At 36.5% G+C, this 21,674-nt stretch overlaps 1 protein-coding gene across 1 annotated transcript in view; it reads right to left on the reverse strand.

Moving 5' to 3' along the window:
- Nucleotides 1–21,674, reverse strand: part of LOC128854713 (uncharacterized) — a 152,678-nt gene that overhangs the window by 54,921 nt on the left and 76,083 nt on the right. The window contains exon 4 of the mRNA XM_054089021.1: nucleotides 6,764–6,897. Coding sequence (XP_053944996.1) covers nucleotides 6,764–6,897 — 134 coding nt within the window. The remainder of the gene's footprint in view (nucleotides 1–6,763; nucleotides 6,898–21,674) is intronic.

Raw genomic sequence — 21,674 nt, forward strand, 5'->3', positions numbered from 1 at the left:
AAGTGCTGAGTACATAACACTTCAGTTTACATAATCTTTTCGCTTCTAACCGGTAAAAATGTTTTCACTATTTCTATAATAATATCTGCGTGGATAGACAGGTGCGATTAATTGCTAAGCAGCACTTAGGCTCATCGTGGGGAGCGGTCTTCAATTCTGCACTACAGCATTCGTTTAGGTAAAAATTCTGAAAGAATGTAAATTAAATTCTAAACAGTCCAAACTCCTTTGGGTCATAAATTTATATTTTACGAATTATGTAAAGACCAAATAATGCAAACAATTATTAGTATTCTTTATACAGGGCGGCCGCCGTAGCCGAATGGGTTAGTGCGTGACCACCATTCGGAATTCACAGAGAGAACGTTGGTTCGAATCTCGGTGAAAGACCAAAATTAAGCAAAACATTTTTCTAATAGCGGTCGCCCCTCGGCAGGTAATGGCAAACCTCCGAGTGTATTTCTGGCATGAAAAAGCTTCTCATAAAAATATCTGCCGTTCGGAGTAGGATTGAAAATGGAGGGATTTGTGGAACAACATCAAGACGCACACCACAAATAGGAGGAGGAGCTCGGCCAAACACCCAAAAGGGGTGTACGCGCCAATTATATATATATATATATACAGGGTGCACGATAACATAATTAGCAATTAACAGCAAAATTAAAAAAGAACAACCAACTACTTTCATTAACTATTACGAAGAAGACAAGTGCGGAGTTTTTTTTTTAATTATTCCCTTTAAATATTGACGATTACATCGGATACACTCTTGGAAACTGGGCCCCTTTACTCCATGCCACTCACTAGAAAAGAGATATCGGGATGTCATTTACCGAATTGGAATTGAAGTTAGAAATTAAGAGCTAAATTAAAAAAAAAAACTAGCTAATTTCAATAATTATGACGAAGAATACAAGTAAGGATTTGTTTTTTTAATTATGCCATCTAAGTGCTGACCTTTACGTTGGGTACACTTTTGGAACCTGGGCTCCGTACTCCATGCCACTCGCTGGGGAAGTGATATCGGGAAGCAATCAACGATATTTTCTTTTAGTGCTAAGATGGTCGCTTCGTTTCTTGCATACACTTTCTTTTTGATATACTCCCACAGAAAAAAGTTCAAAGGCAGAAGATTGGACAACCAGGATGGCTCGGATATGTCACCAAAATGCCCACTCAATTTGTTAGGGAAGAAATCACGCAGCATCACTATGGTCTCTCCACTGTGTGCGACAGCAACCATGTGCGTGTACTGAGGAAAAGATGTTCTCTCCTTATTGGCTGAAAATAATCACTTAGTATGCGCCAATGAGAGACATCGTTCACAGAAAATAATTGTCCTCGACGGCTTACACAAAAAATGTTCAAATTGATTTTAATGGTGACTTATGTACTTCAAGTAACCACCATCGGACAATTTGGTTATTTACACTTCCATTTAAATAAAAATTGGCTTCATCACTCCAAACGATAGTGTTTATTGTACAAAATCGGCCCAACATTGCCTAGCAGACATTGTTATGCAAATTGTAATGGTTAGGCTTAAGCGCTTCTAAGATCCATCCTTAATATTTCAGGCACAATCACTTTTTGAAGTTCCATGGCAGCCGCTCTCTCACGCATGGACCAATGAGGATTATCGTACAAACTTGTAGCGACGAGTTCAATATTTTCATGTGTTTTCGATTTCCCACTGGGTGGGATATTTGCCACCGAACTTATTGCCTGCAACTTTCGCACCCATGAGCGAATCAAATCCTCACTTTAGGCATCACGAAAGCATCAAATATTGTAACGTGAACAAAATCTAAAACGACGTTGCAAATAATTTGTTGGCCTTGAAATATGCTTTGATTGCGAGTATACGTTGCTTAGCCGTCTACTACGACATCGTGCCTAAATAACGCGCACGAACAACGAAAACAAAACTTTAAATTTAAAACCTATTCTCCCACCGGGTGCCCTGTCGCTCTTTCCCATGACAGACAGCCCATTCCAGGATCGAAAATTTAGTAATCGTGTTAGAAGACGTCTCGGCGATGTCAATTGGCCACCTTGGAGCTGAAATTTGACACCCTTAGACTTTTTTTGTGGGATACAGTGAACGACCTATGTTATGTAATAAATCCATTAACGACTTGGAAACTTAAAGCGAATGGCTATTCGTGAGATAGAGAAAACACCGTCCTCAAGGTATTAGAAAACTGAGCTAACATGATAGGCTACTGCAAAGCCAGCTGATGCAGCAACATCAATTAAATGTTGGTCCATAATTAAAGGGCATTTGCTTTGGAATAAGCTAATAATAAATTGAACAATTTTTTGTTACATTTTTAGAATTTTTTTTTTTTAAAGAAACCACTATAACGGCCTTCTTGTATGTGCTAAAAAATATAACATTTTTAAGCTTAGTCTGAACAAAATTAAGGCGTCTTGCTTTATTGTGGCACAATGATTAATAATTTGTTTAGTATCCCAATCCAATCTACGATGAATACTCAAGCATTTCTTCGTCGATTAAAGACGCTTCATAGTAGAAAAAGAACATTATGCATTGCATAGGGTGGCAGGCAATGCCACTAGACCCCTTGTAAATAGATGAAATTATGGAAATGTTGACTTTGATACTCATTACAAGCTTTCAATCCGCCTTTGGCCATCTTGCGGGCTCTTCGTGACTCCATTTCCCTTTCCACAACTACAAATTCTGTGAATATATTCCCGTGTATAAATTTCTAGCTCATACGCTTCTAAACGGTTAGGGGTAGTCAGAATTTTCACAAAATTAGATTTTTTTGCATTTTCTTAAAGTATAATATCTGAAAAATATTTTGTGAAAACTTGAAGTAAATCCGACAAATACTTTTCGAGTTATTCAACAATTAATAAAGGGTGCTCGATAGCAAAACTTTAAATGGGTTTTTCTCAAAACTATGTTTCTGTAACTGGTGATCAATGTAACTTAAAAACTGCTTAGTGGATTTCAATAAAATGTCTACTGCTTTTGAAAAACATAAAAAACTCGTGCCTTATCGAGGGATTTTTTTTTTTAATTTCAATTTTTTTTGAACAAATAATTGTCAGCTTTTTTCTCGAAAATCTAAAAATCCTGAGATCACCATATTGCTAATCTTGAAAAAAAATGTTCGATCAAGCACAATATTATTTATCAATAAAACATATTTCTCTTGTCCGATTGATTTTAAATGAACCTTCATGGACTTGTGATGATCACCGCAAGGGGTTTCTGGAGAAACAGGCTCCACACAAACAGCGATAACTTTTACAATTTTTAGTTTTTTTTTTTTTTTTGAAAAGTCAAGTCGAAACATGATGTATTAATGCTATGTTTTTATTTTTGTAAAATTAAGCAATTGACTAGCATAAAAAATTATTGAAAATCGTATTTTTTTCGGGCCTCTGACAACCCTTAACCCCTTAAGTCATTTGAATATTTACTCGTTTGTGCTGGACTGTTTCAAACAAAAGTTGTTTTTTTTTAACTCCAACTACTACCTATTCATAATTCCTAATTCCCCCTTCATAATTTTAAAAATTATGTAATAACTATTTTCCACACATCTCTTACTTGTAAACTTAAAAAAAAAATAAGGATGATAAAAGAGTAAGTACGATATGAAAATTATGTTTACTTAAATTTGTTTTCATGTCATATGAAATTAAAGCCATTTTATCAACGAAAAGCATGTTTTTTTAAGAAGGATAAGAATTTGCTACCAAGTTTGAATGTAATAATTCAACGTTCATCATACGCCCTGTCAGTGCAATTTGTGCTCTGACCAAAAAGTGTTCTACAATTTTGTTTAAGCCATTTTAAATAAGACTCAGAAATAGCTTATATTACGTACTTTGCAGCAGCATTATAAAATTCACGTAGTTTTTCGGACACAATTTTTAAACCAACACTACCAAATATAATATTTTACTTTTAATTTTTTCAGAGAGGAAGTTATTTATTTACTTAGTTTGCTAATTCCAGTTTGCGCACAGAATTTATATTTTTATTTCTTCTTAATTTAGTATTTTAAGAGATGTTAACTTTTAGGCGCCTAGATTGCAGTTTGCTAAGAAAAAAATAATTATTTATTTTTCGTTCACGGTCGTGAAAAACCGTAGAAATCAAATCAGCAATGCGTCGGTTAAAAAGCACATTAAATATTCTTTTGAGCAACAACATAAAGCTTATTTAAGGGGTTATAGGTATACCTTGTATTGCACTAAAAAATCGAAATTTTTTTATGGCATATTCTAAAGGTACAATATGTACATCAACTTAAAAATTTAATTCAAAAAATTATAAAGATCGGAGCACTATAACGAAAGTTTCAGACCGTGGAAGCGCCCGACCTTATTCATAAATGAAGTGCACGCAAAATTTAGATGCGATTATCGCGAAGTCGTGTGTTTTGAAAATTACCGTCGGGGTGATCGTTATTTATCAAAAACTATTAGACCGATTTGCATAAACTTTTTTTTTAAATATTCGAAGTTACAACCTCGTGAATCTGAACAGTTCACTTTTTATAAATATTTGAATGGTTCGCTGGAATTAATTTTTTTCATTTTTCAACCCCACAAATATCATTTTTTTGGTGCAAAGCGGTTTTCATATCGAGAAAATTTTTTTTTTTTGGGTAAATAAACCGTTCAGATTCACTTAAAAAAATTTTTCTACAATAATTATTTAATTTTTTGATTTCAGTTGAGCTGCTCATGCGCTACCGTGATCACCGCAAGCCTCTTCTAAAAACCGGCCTTTCGGGGGAGGGGGATATCAACAATATATATTATAATACATTTTTTAAAATAAAAACACCATAATGTATTCTTCGAGAGTTACCCTTCAGTATGGTATATGCCTCATTTGAATAAAAGTTCTTAAACAAATATAAAAAAAATTATGACAATCGTGCATTTTTTTGGGCCCCAAGGTACATAACCCCTTGATTCAGTATTTTTTTCAGTATTATTTTCGCAGCTAAAAATAGAATAATTTTTTAAAAACATTAATTTGACCTCTTAAGGACCAAGAAAGAATGCTCTTAGGTCAAAAGCCTTACATAACCATAATTTTACACAAAAATGCTTAGAGTGTTATTTTTTTCACAAATTATTACTTAAGGATTTATTAGTCGATTAAACCAAAGAGCATTTTTTGATCAATTTTCGTGCTTTAAGTCCGAACGGACTGCGTTTCTCACACTACAGCTATTCACAAAATGGATTGACAGAAATAAATACTTCAGGATTGACAGAAATAAATACTTTGCAAATCCCACGTAACTCATGGGTGTTCTAATTCTCTTATTACAGCTTAATAAAATATGCAAGTTATACAAAAATAGTAGGAGTTGCTACGCAAATTCTAATTACATAGTGCCACTTAATAAGTTAAAACAAAATTTATTATAATTAGTTTTTATCTATTCGATGGTTTCACAAATGACACGTCTGCTGCTTTTTTTAACACGAAATTTTTGTGTAGTAGGCCCACTACACTGAGTACTCATGAGTTAAGTGGATACGCTACATTTAAGTGAAAGCGTTTTTCTATATTTTTACCTTAATTCCTTTTATTTGATCATAGTTAAATGCTCAGTTGCGGTAAGTAGGACTCTATTGAGTCCTTATATGGAAGGATTTGATTAGCTGCACTTTAACCTGGAATTAAATTCCATTTAATACTTCACAATCCAATATTGCTGTGTCACTGAAGTGATTAATTAAATTCAAATATTCAATTTATGAACATTAGGGGCATGTGCTTTAAGTTCCTCTTGACTGTCCAAGTTAATATTAACAGTTCCTATTTAGGGCTTCAAGGATGTTATTCATTTTCTGAGAAAGCTACCACCGCCAACATATTAATAGACATATACTTTGACACAAACTATTACCATCTTGAAATTATTGTGAGGGATTCAGACTTCAGATGTGATAACTTGATTTGTTAATAAGGCCGCTGAGATCGGCCCATTGATGATTTTTCGTTAAGTTAAAAAAGAGGATGGTCGTGCCAAAGGAGCTTAGTCTGTGAACTGAGTCAGGAAACGCTAAGTATTTATTTATTTACAGCAGTTAGAAAAGTTTTCAAAACTTAAATATAACTGTAAAAGAAAATGGCTATGACCTCTAAGGCCTTAAGCTATGCTAGGTGCTTAAAATTAAGTAGTTAGGCTTAGTTTAGGGTTATACTATTGTAGATTTAACGTCTGTAATAAGTAATCTTAAATTTTTATGTATACGCGTATACACTTGAGAATTTTTTTATAAGATGATACCGTTTGGGAAGTTTTTGGAAAGTAAGGATTTTGTGCATATTTTCTAAGTTGGGATTAGAGAGGAGGTGAGAAGGTTTGTCATAATTGAAAATTTGTGCTCGCAGTTGTGCTACAGAAGGAAAAGTTTCGAGGATATGTTCAGGGGATTGCGTTGAGTTAGTCTGGTATATAAGTTACAGGGTCCGGCACTCGAAATGAAACCAATTTCAGACCGATCACGTGGTCCATTACTGAAATCCATTACTGATTTTCTTTTTTTCACGTTTAGTCTCAGCAAAATGCGTCCGCGCACTTGTAAAGAATACTTTGGATTTTCATTTAGCCAACTAACAGAGAGCTGATGCCCATGCATTATCTGCGCGAGCGGTCTGAAGTTGCTTTCACTTCGAGTGCCGCACCCTTTTATAATAGATACTAATCTAATATGGACAAGACTATTTGCTTGGTCAATCACTTACCACTTGATCGTTGATGAACCATTGTAGCCGTGATGCCGGATGAGATTTACCCGAGGTACAGTTCAAACTTAATGTATCGCCGATTTGATATTGAGATTGTTGGCCTCGAATGTGGGGCCCATCGCGTGGCAAAACTGAAAGAGAATGTTTGAAGGTCTTAAAGCTTATGAAAATTGCTCGTAATGGAGAATAAAAATTGGTTAACGGTTACCGAAGAATAACTTATAATACTATTTAAAATAACTGAATTTTTAATGAAGCAGCATTAATAGTAATCTAATATGTTTAGATTAATTAGTAATAAGAATACAACTAAGTACATACAATATTAAAAAAAAAAATATTTTAAAATTTTGGGGTCCAAACTAGAATTTTCTCAAAGATTTCCTTTTGAATTTTTAACCCGCTAATATGTATTTCCTCATGAAATATCAAATGATAATTATGAAATGAAAATTATTTTCTAATAGCGATCGCCTTTCGGCAGGCAAATACAAACCTCCGAGTGTATTTCTGATATGAAAAAGTACCTCATTTAACAAAAAACCAGCTACCGTCAGAGTCGGCTTAAAACAACATGAAGACGCACCCCACATGTATGAAGTACATAAATTGATTAGCCAGAAATAATAGGAGAAAGTTCGTTGAAGACCTTGCTAGCGATGCCGAAGCGGCAGCAGGTGTAAACAACACGAGACAACTGTACCGCATAGTTGGCCGCCTAAACAACCAGCGGAGTAACAGCAACCAGCCGATCAGAGATCAGATCTGAATGTTGCTTTGCTGACTTCCAATGATGACCATATCCGCAGATGGAAGCAACACTTTGAAGCAACTAGCAACATTGCTCTTAGCAGTGTACCTAGCTTAGAAGTGGGCAGCAAAACGACAACCCGCCCCAGCCTAGCGGAGATTAAGAATGCAATTAAGAAGCTGAAGCTCAAAAAAGTGGCGGACGCAGATGGCATACTGCCTGAACTAATAACAACCGACCCGCAAATATCAGCTTAAATTCGTTATCCCCACATCACCGCCGTCTAGAGCATTGAAAAGCTGCCTCCGTCCTGGACAAAAGGCATCATAGGGGAGCTGCCCAAGAAAGACGACCTGAGTGACTGCGGCAACTAGCGAGGAATAACCCTACTTAAGACCATCTACAAAATTGTAGCCGTAATCATACAAAGCAAGCTCAAAGATATCAAACGCTCCTTAAGAGACGAGTAAGCTGGTTTTCGCCCTCACCGAAGCTGTGTTGACTAAGCCAACACACTCCGGATAATAGTAGAACATTCAGTTGAGTGGCGCTCCCCACTCTACATGCTGTTCATAGACTTTAAGAAGGCGTTCGACACTATCAAACGAGACGCAATATGGCTGGCATTGAGTAGAAAGGGAGTTCCCGCCAAGATAAACCGCCTCATCAAAGCCCTCTACCAGAACTTCGAACTGGCAGTGCTTCACAAAGGCGATATCAGCGATCCATTCACTACCAACGCAGGTGTAAGGCAAGGTTGTCCACTAACGCCCCTTCTCTTCGCCATCGTCCTTAATGACGTTATGAGCTAACTGACAAAAAAGGCATCGTATGGAGCTTCACCAGACGTCTTGAGGGCCTGGACTTCGCCGATGACATATACCTCGTCTCTTACAAACTCTCTGGCATGCAAGAGAAGGCGGACAAACTAGTCGCGCTGGCACGCACTGTCGGACTGGAGGTCAACATCCATGAGAGTTAACCACAATAACGCAAGGCAGATATTGGTTGACGGATGCCTGGTGGAATTCGTTGAAAGCTGCAGCTCGGCTGCATCATCACGGCTGATGAAGACGTCAACTGCAGGCATTCAGGCGAATGCATACGGTATGGGGGATTTCGCAAATCTCCAGGCGCACTAAACTACGAATATTCGGCTCATGCGTAAAAGCAGTATTGTTGTATGGAACCGAAACATGGCTGGTTTCTAACACCATCACTCAGAGGATACAATCATTCATCAACAAATGCCTCCGCATCATCTGCAGAATATTCTGGCCAAACACCATCAGTAACGATGCACTGTGGAGATAAGCGAACGAGGAACCCGTTCTTAGGCAAATCAAACGCAGAAAGTGGCAATGGATAGGTGACACATTGAGAAAACCGCCGAATCAGCATTATCAAAAGCACAATTAATTGAACAGTTGCCTTGAATGTTGCATACATTTAGAAAAAACGCCGATATTCATGAAATTTTCGATGTCGTTTTAAACACAAATGTTTGTAACTTGTGGTTTATTTTGCAATTATTGATCCCAGCTTTTTGCAGTTTTGGTATTGTATTGCAGATTTGTACACATTTTAAAATAAAAATGTTACATCTTTTCTACTGTTTATATAAAAAATCACTTCTTGCCACACCTGTTAGATTGGAATTTGAAAATTATTTGGTTGTAGCTTGGCATGCAATCACATTAAACTTTTGGACTGCCTTGTGGCTTCATTCTAGCTCATACGATTTACATATATTTTATTTTGACAGCGTGCATGCCACACAAAACGAAGCGTATGCGCTTAATGTATTTGTGGCATGGCTATGGGGTTTTTGGCAGCTGAGCAGCTTTTGCTCGCCAGGGCGCCTGACAGAGTTGCTTTAGCCAATGCTTTTAGTTTGCAAGCGCAAAGCATTTATATAAATTATTTCACAGACACATTCAAAATTGGCATACTTATATATATATGTGTATATTTATTTACATCTTTATATTTATTAGAAAGCTAATTTCATTTTGCTGTGCTAGAAAAAATTGAAATAAAAAAATCACTTTCGTGTATATATGTATGTATATTATTTTTCCGCATACATTGAATGTACAACAGCAAAACCAAAAGTATACATACCCCTTTAAAATGATTCTTTAATGTTTATTGGAATGAAAAGAGAAGTTATAAAAATTCGGGTATACATTTTGTATGGAAAGCATGAAACCTCAACCCAAAAATCAAAGGTGATTTGTAGTCTGTTAAATCTTACGGTTGTGGTGTTATTTTTGTCCGAAAATTTAGATGTTTTTTACTTTTTTCTTTTTTTGATAGCTGATAATCTCCGTGCATACCTAAATTCGTCTAACTTTCGTATATGTCAAAAACACGAATTTTTAGTTGAAACTGTAAACATATGTCTAGGACTTGCATATTTATACAACATTAACAAACGAAAAACGAAAGTATGTTAACCGCGAGATTAAAAAATAACCTTTTGAAGTTTTTGAACTCTAGTCGTATATATTAAAAAAAATAATAATAATTGGCTTACACCTTTTTTGGGCATTTAGCCGAGCTCCTCTCCACAAATGGAGAGACTTACAGTTTTAAGCCGACTCCGACTATTTTTTATGATGAGCTTTTTCATTGCAGAGATACAATCTTTCAACCACTTAAAACTTGCACTTTATTACGACAAAATGAATTCGGCTAAATAACTTTTCACTCCAAATTTGGTTAGAAATTCTAATTAAATCTTTGAAAGAAAAGATTTTGTGAACACAAGTTTCAAAACTTGGACTTATACAGTTTTTTGTGGAAGAATGTATTATATTTGCAAAAAAAATAATAATAAAATCATATAATAAACTAATAAATTATCAAAACTTGGCAATAGTCACCAGTTCTAGTACTAGTCATTCAACGCAGTGTAGATAGTTTTACTGATTTTCGTGACATTTAAGCTAAAACATAAGTCAATTTGTATCAAAAAAATTGAATTGTTGTTAAAAAGGTCACGGGAATATTTTTATTTATTTTACTATAAAACTCAAAAGCATAATTAATCAGTTTTTCCGACCAGTTTATTGTCAACCCACTCACATCTAGCTGGAGTTCTTGTACTAAATAACCTATTAAGGTATGGTTCATTTAAAAAATAGTCAACAGGGTTGTTTCGATCCAGACCGAGTATTATGGCCGAGTGTCCACCACCTAATTCGCGCCATTGATTAGTTGCGGCAAGCCGAGCAGCGGTGTTACCTGCATTTTATGTACCAACTAAGAAGAAGTAAGAAGAAACGAGTATTCAGAGCATTAGCGGGTTAGAACCACACGCCGCTGACACATATAAGCGCCATACGTTGAACCCTATGATGCAGCCTATACCTGCGTCTCATTGCCATTTTGCACGAGAATAAAGCTACGGCAGCTTTCCTTACCCTGTCATCTACATTCATGTTCCGATTTAGTTTCTTGTCCAGAATTGCACCTATTGTAAATATTTGGCGCTATCTCCTATTTCTAGCCTTACACCATTTAATGTTGGCTTCGCAAATTGTGGTATTGTGGGCGAAACGCTCGCACTATTTTTATTACTACTACAATAAAATGTTATCATTTGCCCATTCTGGTCAAGGTGTAACTTACTAGAGTTATTTAATATTTGTAAGTCACTGAACAACATACAGCAAATGTGACAGTTACAACCAAACCCAGTTAGCTGTTACAGCCTTTCAACATTCTTTCGTCCCTGAAGTTGGAGAGCTTTTATCATACAAATTGTTTTCTAAATACCTATAAATAATTTTTGCCATTTTACATCAATTTATAAAGCCAAGATAACTTCTGCAAATAGGAAACTAAATTTTTAAATCAGATATATAGCAGAATCTAGTTTGAAATTTGCAATCTTGCAAACCTCTGCCAGAGAAAGTAAGCACTTGAGTATATTAAGTCTTACTTATATTAATTTGAAATAATTCTATTACACTTTAAATCCTATTACAATAACCTAAATTTGACACTTGTGAGGTGTTTTCACAAATTTCGTACGAAATTACAAAAATTTCATGAAATACGAGGATTGTTTTTCAATTTCTGAACTAACATGGAAAAAGAAATGTTGATGGTTGAAAACGTTTTATTATTTTTCAAAATATTCTCCATGACGGTCAATATACTTTTTCGTTCGTTTGAACCACCTTTCGAGGCACTTTCTCCAGTCGTGCCTCATGGGTGTTTTTTCAACGCGAACACTACTTTTAACCATAAGCAGCTTATGTTTTTTTTTATTTTTATCATGTAAAATCTTATTGATGCCTCAGACTAAGGATGAGGTTGAGGCTCACAGTATGTGACACGGCGAAATTTTCTGGCATAAAAACTGATTTTGAATTGGATCAATCTTTACGGTGCTTGCTTGCCGTGAAAAGAATTTAGTTCACCGATGCATTCTTGTCTTGTTAATCAACTCCGATAACATTTCTCTAATCTGGGTTCCAGAACATAGAGGGAAATGAAATTGCTGATGAGCTTCCCGGAAGGCGACTGAGTTGGCCTCAGAGACCTCCTTCCCGGTCATCGGAATCCAACTGACAGTTGTTAGAGGGGAACTATACAAATTATTTCTCAGGAAAGCGCAGAAAAGATGGAGCTCCATTTCTTCATGTGCTATTTTGAAAACCCTTTGGCCCCAGTACAATATACGGAGGACTCAGAAAGTATTTTAGACTCCTCGCCATTCAATTTCCAAACTCGTAGCTGTGTTTACCGGTCATCGGACGATCGGCACACACGCGGAAAAGCTAGGGTTACCATTTAACCCCCATTGCAGAAGCTGTGGGGACCTTTCTGAGAAAGAGACTGTAGAGCACTTTATCTAATAATGTCCGAGTTTGGCAGCTAGACGATTAAGATCAATGGGTGATCCTTTCTTCGACACCCTGGGGCAGTGCGCCAACCTAAATCCCATCAATTTGTCCATTATATCAACAGCTCTAGCAGGCTGTTGGAGGTTTCACAATGGTATCAAAACGGCGCTTTAGTGATACTTGAGGAGTGCCAGACTGGCTCTTCAACCGTTTCACCTACCTACCTAATCAATGCCGAAAATTGGGAAAAAGAATCGCAAGAAAATGTTCACAGTTGAATTCCATTTTTTTGCCGGGACGAATTTTAAACCCACTGGGTACTACACAAATATGGCTCACATATCAAACGTTCTAAGTCCCAGAAGTATGAATGGATGTATCTGCCTCAAAACACGAGAAGTGTCCAAGGCCAGAAATATAAATAGCAACCCTCGCAATAGTGTATACAAACTTCTAAACATTTTATGTATAAATCTCTACAAGTGATACTAAGCAAATGAATTAAAGTGTTTAGAATTTTAACACATACATATCTACATAGTTTCGCACATACAAATGTGCATAAGTGCGTATGGGAAAACAAATTGTAAACTTGAAGTTTTGAGAATTAGTAATTGGAAATAAATTTAATTACAATCGCCTTTATTTAGAGATAACACTTAAGTTGTTCAGAAATATATGTTTACTATACATATTTGTATAAAGAAAATTGTGTTTATCAAAGTAATGGTTATTTTATTTATTCAAAAGAACAACAATAATGAATAATTGTAACACTTACAAACTAAAGCCTTGTCGACTTCTTATTTATTTAACTAGAGTAAAATTACATAAATAGGTGCAATTTAAGCTTGAGTAGATAAAACTAGTTTTGGCAAATTTAAAAATTGTTCATTATTTATATTGATATTATAAATTGTTCGCCTTTTTCTTTGAAAATTATATTTTAAGATATGTAAGCCTTTGATATATACAAAAAAGTGAACGCATCCGCCATTTGCATTATTTTCAATTCGCATGGTGTCACTTTCTATGACTCCTGCTGCAACTCTCTACCAATTCACGAACATGCGTAACTTGGCATGCAATTAAATTATTACACAGCGGCATCTCGACATTATTTTTGCTCCAAATAAATATTTAGCATCGAGATATGACAGCACTCCCAACAGTCAAGTGCTAGGTTAGAATTATAGCTCGCACACCTCGACACGGTGTAGACAAATTTCAAACTTTGGCGGAAATATAAATGATTTTTGAATGCAGTCGCGTGTACTCTTACAGCGGTAAGCAAATTATAGAAAACTAGTTCAGTCACTACAGCATTTTTTGTTTGTTTGATTTTTGTTATTTTTATTTTTTTATTATATATATTGCATACCAAAAAAAGGTGTAATTTACATTAATTGGCGACAGCTTAGCAGCAAAGCCAAGCGCAAAGCACTGGAGGATGTGCAACGAACAGCGGCACTCAGAGTTGCCTCAGCCTACCGCAGTTTCTTAGGCGCAGGAATTTTTGTGATCAGCGGGCAGATACCCGTCGACCTCATGGTCCGGGAACGAATGGATGCGTGGGACTCCAAGAAGAAACACGTCATCAATAGCTTTTCAGACCGGAGATGTCAAACCATGCTGCGGTGGCAAAGCCGATGGGACACTGAACCGAGTGGCAGGTGGACGGCGAAACTTATTCCATCAATTGACAATTGGGTCTAAAGGAACTTCGGGGAAGTAAACTACTTCTTAACTCAGTTCCTCTCAGGCCACCGATACTTCCGGAGATACCTATATCGCATGGCCAACGGAACCGATTCCAAGTGCCTATACTGCGAAGCGATGAGTGATGACGCTGAACACACGTTTTTTAGTTGTAACAGATGGCTCGCAGAGAGAAATGCTCTGAAGGAGCAGATTGGCGGCATCACGCCGAACAACATAATCAGCAAAATGCTCGAACGCGAGGACAGCTGGAACGCAGTAAAGAAATTCATCGAGAACGTACTAGGAAAAAAAAAATGACCTCGACACAGTGCAACAAAGTGAGGCGCACAGATAGAGACACAAGAAGACGAGCCCATAGCATGAAAGCTGGTTACAAATATGGTGGGTCCAGACGTGGGTGAATAGAATTGGTCCTTTATGGATGCCGTTATGGGAACTCCTGAAGTAATATAGAAATCAGTCGCGGGAAGGGTGTCTCCCCAGAAGGAGAGGAGGGAGCGGTTTAGTGGCCACACCACACGACGCAGTAGACGACGGTCGCTGTAAGTGCGAAGATATTTTGAACCCTACCTCACCCACCAAAAAAACGAAAATGTTTTTAGTATTTTATTTTATTTTTGTTTTTTGATATTTTAAAGTACAAAGTGTATTTAATAATCTTCCATGCAATAAGAAATGCATAGCTAATTCTTAGCACTAGCTAATTCCAAATGTCAAGAGATTAATAACTTCTCCACCACTCTAACAACTAGAACATCTAAAATATTATATCCCTTCCATCCAATAAAGGCTCAGGGTGAAGCGAAAATAAATTAGCAATTCGCAAGTAAACTTTTAATCAATAATATTATATGCCTGCCCAGCCTAGATTAACATTGCAAAAATGGCATGCTAGAAAATTTAAAAATAAAATCCTCAAAATGAGGCGGCGGCTCCTATGGGACTTCTCCACTAAAAAGCTTCACGTTGAGTCAAAAATTAAAATTGTATATGTTAGGAAAATGAAATAGCAAATTTGGCTAAAAGCTTTTAAATTAATAAACATATAATATTAATATGGTCTTTTTAGTATTTAACCGATAGTAGTACTTAAATGCATACATATTAACACCAGCTTGTAAATTTCTTTTATTTATTTATTTAAGTCTTATGTAACAATAGTCCACCTCCAGGCTATTGACAATTATGTACTTGAACTACGAAAGGGAATTAGTTGTTTGGGAAGAGGAAGAGTAGGCGAAAGCAATAGAAACCACCAAACACAAGAAATCATATACACACACTTTCTTGTGACGGCATCATCTGCATAAAAATGCAGGAAACTACATTTGGAGACTATATTTTCATTTGTGCTTTCACAATTTAGCACGCGGCACTTCGTTTTCATTAGTTTATTTATCCTTTTCTTGCATATTACCTATGTTTACACCGATAGCTATAAAAGCGACAATACCATTTGTAATAGACTAGAAACTCAATTCTTGCACGTAATGAAAAACAGGTTTTGTGCAAGTTTGGAGGTGGTTGCAAGTAAAAGGTTTTTTTCCACACAAATTGAAATAGTTTTTTTCGGATGGCAATCCTTTAAATATTTAATATATTAATGAAATAACTTTAAAATGACAAGTTTCATTTGAAATTAAAGAAATTTTTAATTTTTTTTTGTACACACTCGCTTGTTCAGTACCACCCAGTTGCTGAGCCCCTGCAGTCTCATAAAATCGTTTAGGCAAGCATTGTTTTGCTCTACGCTACCCTATATATTGAATGACATAATTTTATTTGTATTTACCATCATATCTTAGTTTCCTGCAAATACTTGTTTGTCCTCTTCACTACTTATTTAAAGCTTTGGGTCCCAAATGAGGTTTAACAATCCATTGCTTGATTTCAAATAGGGAGACTTGCTGCGTTGGTTCTACTTCCCGAAGCAAAGTTGCAATGAGTTGACTATTGGATGCATCATCAGCTATCTGTATTCGTAACTCCGAAAGAGCTATGATATCGTCACAATCCCAGTCAGACGCTTTTTCAAACAGTTTTTGAATCGATGACTGAATTCAAGTTGCAGAAAGAGCATCACATGCACGAGCTAAAAAGCATATTGCATTTTTCAGGTCGATATTTCACAGTAACTCATCGATAGCCGTTCCACGAGCAACAACGTGTCTTAAGAGGGATTTTTTTAGTTCAATTTAGTAAGCCTTAAATCATTCTGATCCAGGGGCTGTATTAAAGCCACACAGTTTGGAGGAAAGCACATTACCGAAAGTTGACTATCGTAGCTCTTTAATTCACCTTCTTTGGGATGGATTGAGAATTTTCTATTGATAATGAAGTGCTTTTCCTGAAACATTTTACGAACGAAGGCAGACTTTTACCTGTTTATTTACGCAATTTTTTATTGAAATGGGATTCTTCGTTTTTTCACAAAATTAGCATGTGTACCTCTGAAACAAATGTTCTGTGAAACCATTCGTTAAATAAAGCTAAAGTGATCCAAGCACTTTTGTTTATTTTGTAGACAATAGGCATATCAGTAAAACAATATCATGGACGTGGATTCGCCGATTTTCCAATAACCATTACTTTTACTTTATGATTTCCAACAGGTTTTGTACAAGCAATCAACATTATTTTCTCCTTACTGATCATATGCCCCGGAACCGAGGTTTCTGTAGAGCGCAAGCGAGTTTTATCGAGTAATGTAAAAATGGGTTGTTGGAGTGACTATTATTTGATAATTTTTCCCCGCAAATTTTTAGCCCTCGTAGTCCATGACTCTTTTTAAAGTTTGCAGCACAACCATTGAGAGCCTCCATGCATCCCCTGAATTTTGGCATGTAATAACTTGGCTTTCTCTTCCAGCATAACACGTGTAATTGGCAAGTTGTTAGCCCTTTGATCCCCAAACTAATTGAACAACACCTTTTCCATTTTTGGAAGCTCAGAACTCTGAAGAAATAATAATATTATAAATATATAATAATACATATTATAAAATTAGACTTACAAAAGACAGGCTGAACAATTTAAGAAGGAATTCAATTGTCTTAAGGCTATAATATGAGCATTTATAGCATAACTATTTCTAACTTGTCTCAATAAAAAAAAATGCATTATTCCGAAGATAGCGTTGAGGAATGTAAAGATTTATGTTTTTGACGAAAATGTGGCACTCAATTATCCCATCAATAATGCGAAAGACAAATGAGAATAAGAGAGTAGTTCTTCTGCCGATAATGACTTTAAGTTGATTAGGTTACATCCGGCACTGTAGAAGGTCCAATTCCATAAAAAGTTCAGATTTCGAAGCGAACAAATACCTTTTGGATGCGCTCAAGTCTTTCAAAATGGCAAGCAAAATAGAGTACCCTAATGAAGACCGCATAACATATATGTATACTAAAAGCGGACAATAAAATTCTGAAGAAGCACTAAAGATCCAATAATGCCTTATACTCACAAGTACGTTCTGCAAAAGTGATGAAAACGCAATTAAATCGGATTAACATTTTCTGTAACGAAAACCAGAATTTCGTAGTAGTCCGAGCTATGTAATGCGCCGCCTCCTGATACACTTAGATAGCATTACTAGATGCCCGTGGAAGCACAATTTCCAGTACTAGACCATATAGTAAAAATACCATGCAATTGGTAACATATTTTCTAAATACTTGTGGACACATTTACCTCTCCTTTAGAATATGTGTGATTAAAAATAACCACAGCTGAACTTAAGTGCCCTTTTTCACTTATTTTGGGGCTCTTCAACCTTGTTCTGGTGTTGTTAAGTACAAAAACAAGTAAACGCTCGCCATTTACTGTAACCGCGGCTCCTCGCTCATTTTCGAAAAAAAATAGCCCGATGATGCCGTCAGAACAAAAACCGCACCAAACATTGACTCGTTGTGGATGCATTTGATTCTCTACAGTAACGTAACGTGTGGATTTTCTGAGCCCCAAATCCGACAATTTTACGTGAAAATGGGCTTCATCAGAAAAGAAGAAGAAGACTCACCACTTTGGAAATAGGTTTTCAATATTTTATTTTATTTTATTTTTTTTTTATTTTTTATATATATATATTATATTTTTTTTTATATTTTATATTTTATTTATAAATTATGAACTCATTTGACATGTCATTTGTGTTACCATTCTCAAAAAAATAGGTGGTTCAAAAAGCAAACGCTATATGGCCCACCCTGTATATATTTTCCCGTATTTCAAGCTATTTTTTACTCAATGAAAAAATCAGATTTTCGAATTCGCCATGGCAAGTTTATACGTCCGGTTGGTTGACTGTTATTTCTGAACTTAAAGATTTCATGACAACCTTTTGGATATAAATTCGTAGCTAGAAATTAAATTATTTTCAGGTATCGTTGCCTCCTGAAACGGCTAGAGCAAGGTTTCGATTGTGTTTCTGCCAAGCTCCCACATTGAGAAGCATCTGTCTTTCGGAGGAAAACCGTGTATTTTTTGATAAGAGGAACTCTTGTAGGGTTTATTATTACAATTTTTTTTATATTAGGTGCGCAACTAAGCCAATACGTGCCGCCAGCAGCGTGTGCTAGTCGATTCTAACATAACCTAATCGTCATAAACCAAGCTTATTCATATGGTAAACAAACTGCTTCGACACATTAGTGATTTAATTTTGGTATCACATACTTTTGGTTTTGTGAAAATGTCTGATTTCGAAAAAAAACGGCGGCTGAGGCGCATCGAGGGCTACAAAAAGTTTATGTAGATGCTACTTTAAGTGCAGCAACGTGCCGAGATTGATTCCGTCGCTTCAAAGACGGTGATTTTAATGTTGACGACCGTCCGCGTGAAGGAAGGCCAAACACCTTCGAAGGCGCTGAATTTGAGGCACTGCTCAATGAGGATCCGTGTCAAATACAACAAGAGCTTGCTTCAATATTACGAGTTACCCGCCAATTCATTTCCAAGCTATTGCATGCTTTGGGAATGATTCAGAAACAGTGAACTTGGGTTCCATATGAGTTAAAACCAACTGCTCCAGCGGCAAAAAAGGGAGGGTATTCTTCATCGCATCGTGACGGGTGCTGAAAAATGGATTCATTACAGCAATCCAAAGAAAAGAAAGTCATGGGGACTGCCCGGTCATGCTTCTACGTCGTCGCCCCGGCCGAATATTCACGCTGCTAAGGTTATGCAATGTATTTGGTGGGACCAAATTGGTGTTATTTATTGTGAACTGTTAAAACTAAGCAAAACCATCACAGGGGATCGGTATCGAATTCAATTAATGAGATTGAGCCGAGCACTACGCGAGAAGCGGCCGCAATACGCGGAGAAGCATGAAAAAGTGATTCTACAGCATGACAACGTTCGGCCTTACGTTTCCAAACCCGTTACAACCTACCTGGAAACACTGAAATGGGAAGTCCTACCCCACCCGCCATATTCTCCAGATATTGCGCCGTCCGATTACCATCTGTTCCGATGGATGGCACATGGTCTAGCTGACCAGAAGTTTCATTCATATGAAGACATCAAAAAATGGCTTGATCCGTGATAGCATCAAAAGATGAACAGTTTTACCGTGACGGTATACGAGATCTACCAGAAAGATGGGAGAAAGTAGTAGCCAACGATGGGTAATACTTTCAATGATTCACTTGTAACCATTTTTTCAGAATAAAGTTATATAAATAAATAAAAACTATAATATATTAATTAATTATTTCAGCGAAAGCAAAAAAGTGATTTCCCACCAAAAAGAACGTACCGTTGTAATTGAACTTGTTTGGAAAATATTGCCTTTATAATATGACCGCCGCTGTACATAAACCAACTGTGATTGCACCTACGCTCATGAATAAGTGATTTTATGTGTGTACGTATTTGAATTGTTTGACTCGGTTTATGAGCACAGTTGAGCAAATACACTACGTACATACAATTTATTTGCTAAGTCGTTGATATTTTATTTATTCACATAATGCGCCTGTTAACATAACTGACGTGCTGGTGTTCGCGTGTAAAATTGCGACAAATTGACTCTGAAATGTGCGACATGACGGGCATATTCGTTTCCTCGCACATATTACATTTGTTATGATTTAGTTTATCCAGGATGGCGCACAAATCAAGTATAAACACCCGTCAATTATTCTGAAGATTCCCTGCTGGAAAAAACTGTACCTGAACCAATGTGATTAGGTTAATTCTTTTAAGGTAAATTTAGCATTTACTTTCATTCACAAGCTTTTGAATTTAAGTTCTATAAATTTTACAAACAAAATTAATCAACCTATCGGAAGATGTATAATTTTTGCTTATGTCGCACGTTAATCGTATTTGACATTAGTGAACTAGACATATGCAGTATGCAAACAGGCACCAATTGTGAAAATATTCCGGCGCTTAGCTGCTCGACTCGAACGGAATCGAACCACACGAGACCTTGCAGCGCGCGGCCGCCACTGTACTGGTTATTTGATGAGAACATTTTTAGCGAAAAACTACAGTTGGCAATCCTGGCAGGGGATGACGGACGAACGAGGTTGAGAGCGTGAGTCAAGAAAAGGACAGGCAGTTGTTGATTGGCAGCGGTAACGCATGGTTAAGTCACCAGTTTAGAGTTCTGCTATTAAGTCTAATACAATACTACGTTTAATTCTGATAAGTGCTACCGTTAATACCTACTGACCAAAAGTCGCGTGTCAATTACTGATTAGCCAACTTCAATCTCAACAACGAAGAGGACGATTTTTTGTCGAAAATAATCAAAAGCAATAAGGCGCACGAAAAACCATTACATCCAGCTACTGTGTGGTGCGGCGTTCACGTTTTGGTAAAAACGTGGTTTTAACGAAACCGTGTAACCGTGCACACAGCATGGACCACAATGGATATTGGGAAGGATCGCGCTTCCTAATCTCGTAATCTTCCATTTTAGCGATTTGGAATGGCCAGCAAGATCGCCCGATTTAACCATTCCAGACTTTTTTCTACTTGAAGTCGCAGATTTATGCCAACAAGATTCAGACAAATATTCGCAAGTTAATAGCAAAATTGTAGAGGCCCAAACAAAGATTTCCATCACTTAAAAACATTTGCTTTAGCAACAAAGTTATACAAAAGCAAAATTTATTAATTTTGTGCCACCTTCTACGTCATCGTGTTTTTTTACCTCTTTTATTTAAATTACACATTCTGCGTGAAATATAGAATTCTCAATACGAGTCCAATGCTTTGTATGTACATATACAAAAATGCAAAAAATCCTTACTGCAATTTAATTTACCTTAAGTAATTATAGTCGCCCCTCGACAGAAAATGGCAAACCTCCGAATGTATTTCTGTCATGAAAAAGGTCCTCATAAAAAATATATGCCATTCGGAGTCGGCTTGAAACTGTAGGTACCTCCAGTTGTGGAACAACATCAAAGTATGTAGGTAGGTGAAATGGTTGAAGTGCCAATCTGGCACTCCTCAAGTAGCACTGAAGCGCCGTTTTGATACCATTAAGAGAGCTTCAACAGGCAGATATCTAAATCCAGCCACAGCTGTTGATACCTTGAGAAGATTGATGGGATTT

This window comes from Anastrepha ludens, chromosome 2 (genome assembly GCF_028408465.1).
Source record: "Anastrepha ludens isolate Willacy chromosome 2, idAnaLude1.1, whole genome shotgun sequence".
Lineage (NCBI taxonomy): Eukaryota > Metazoa > Arthropoda > Insecta > Diptera > Tephritidae > Anastrepha > Anastrepha ludens.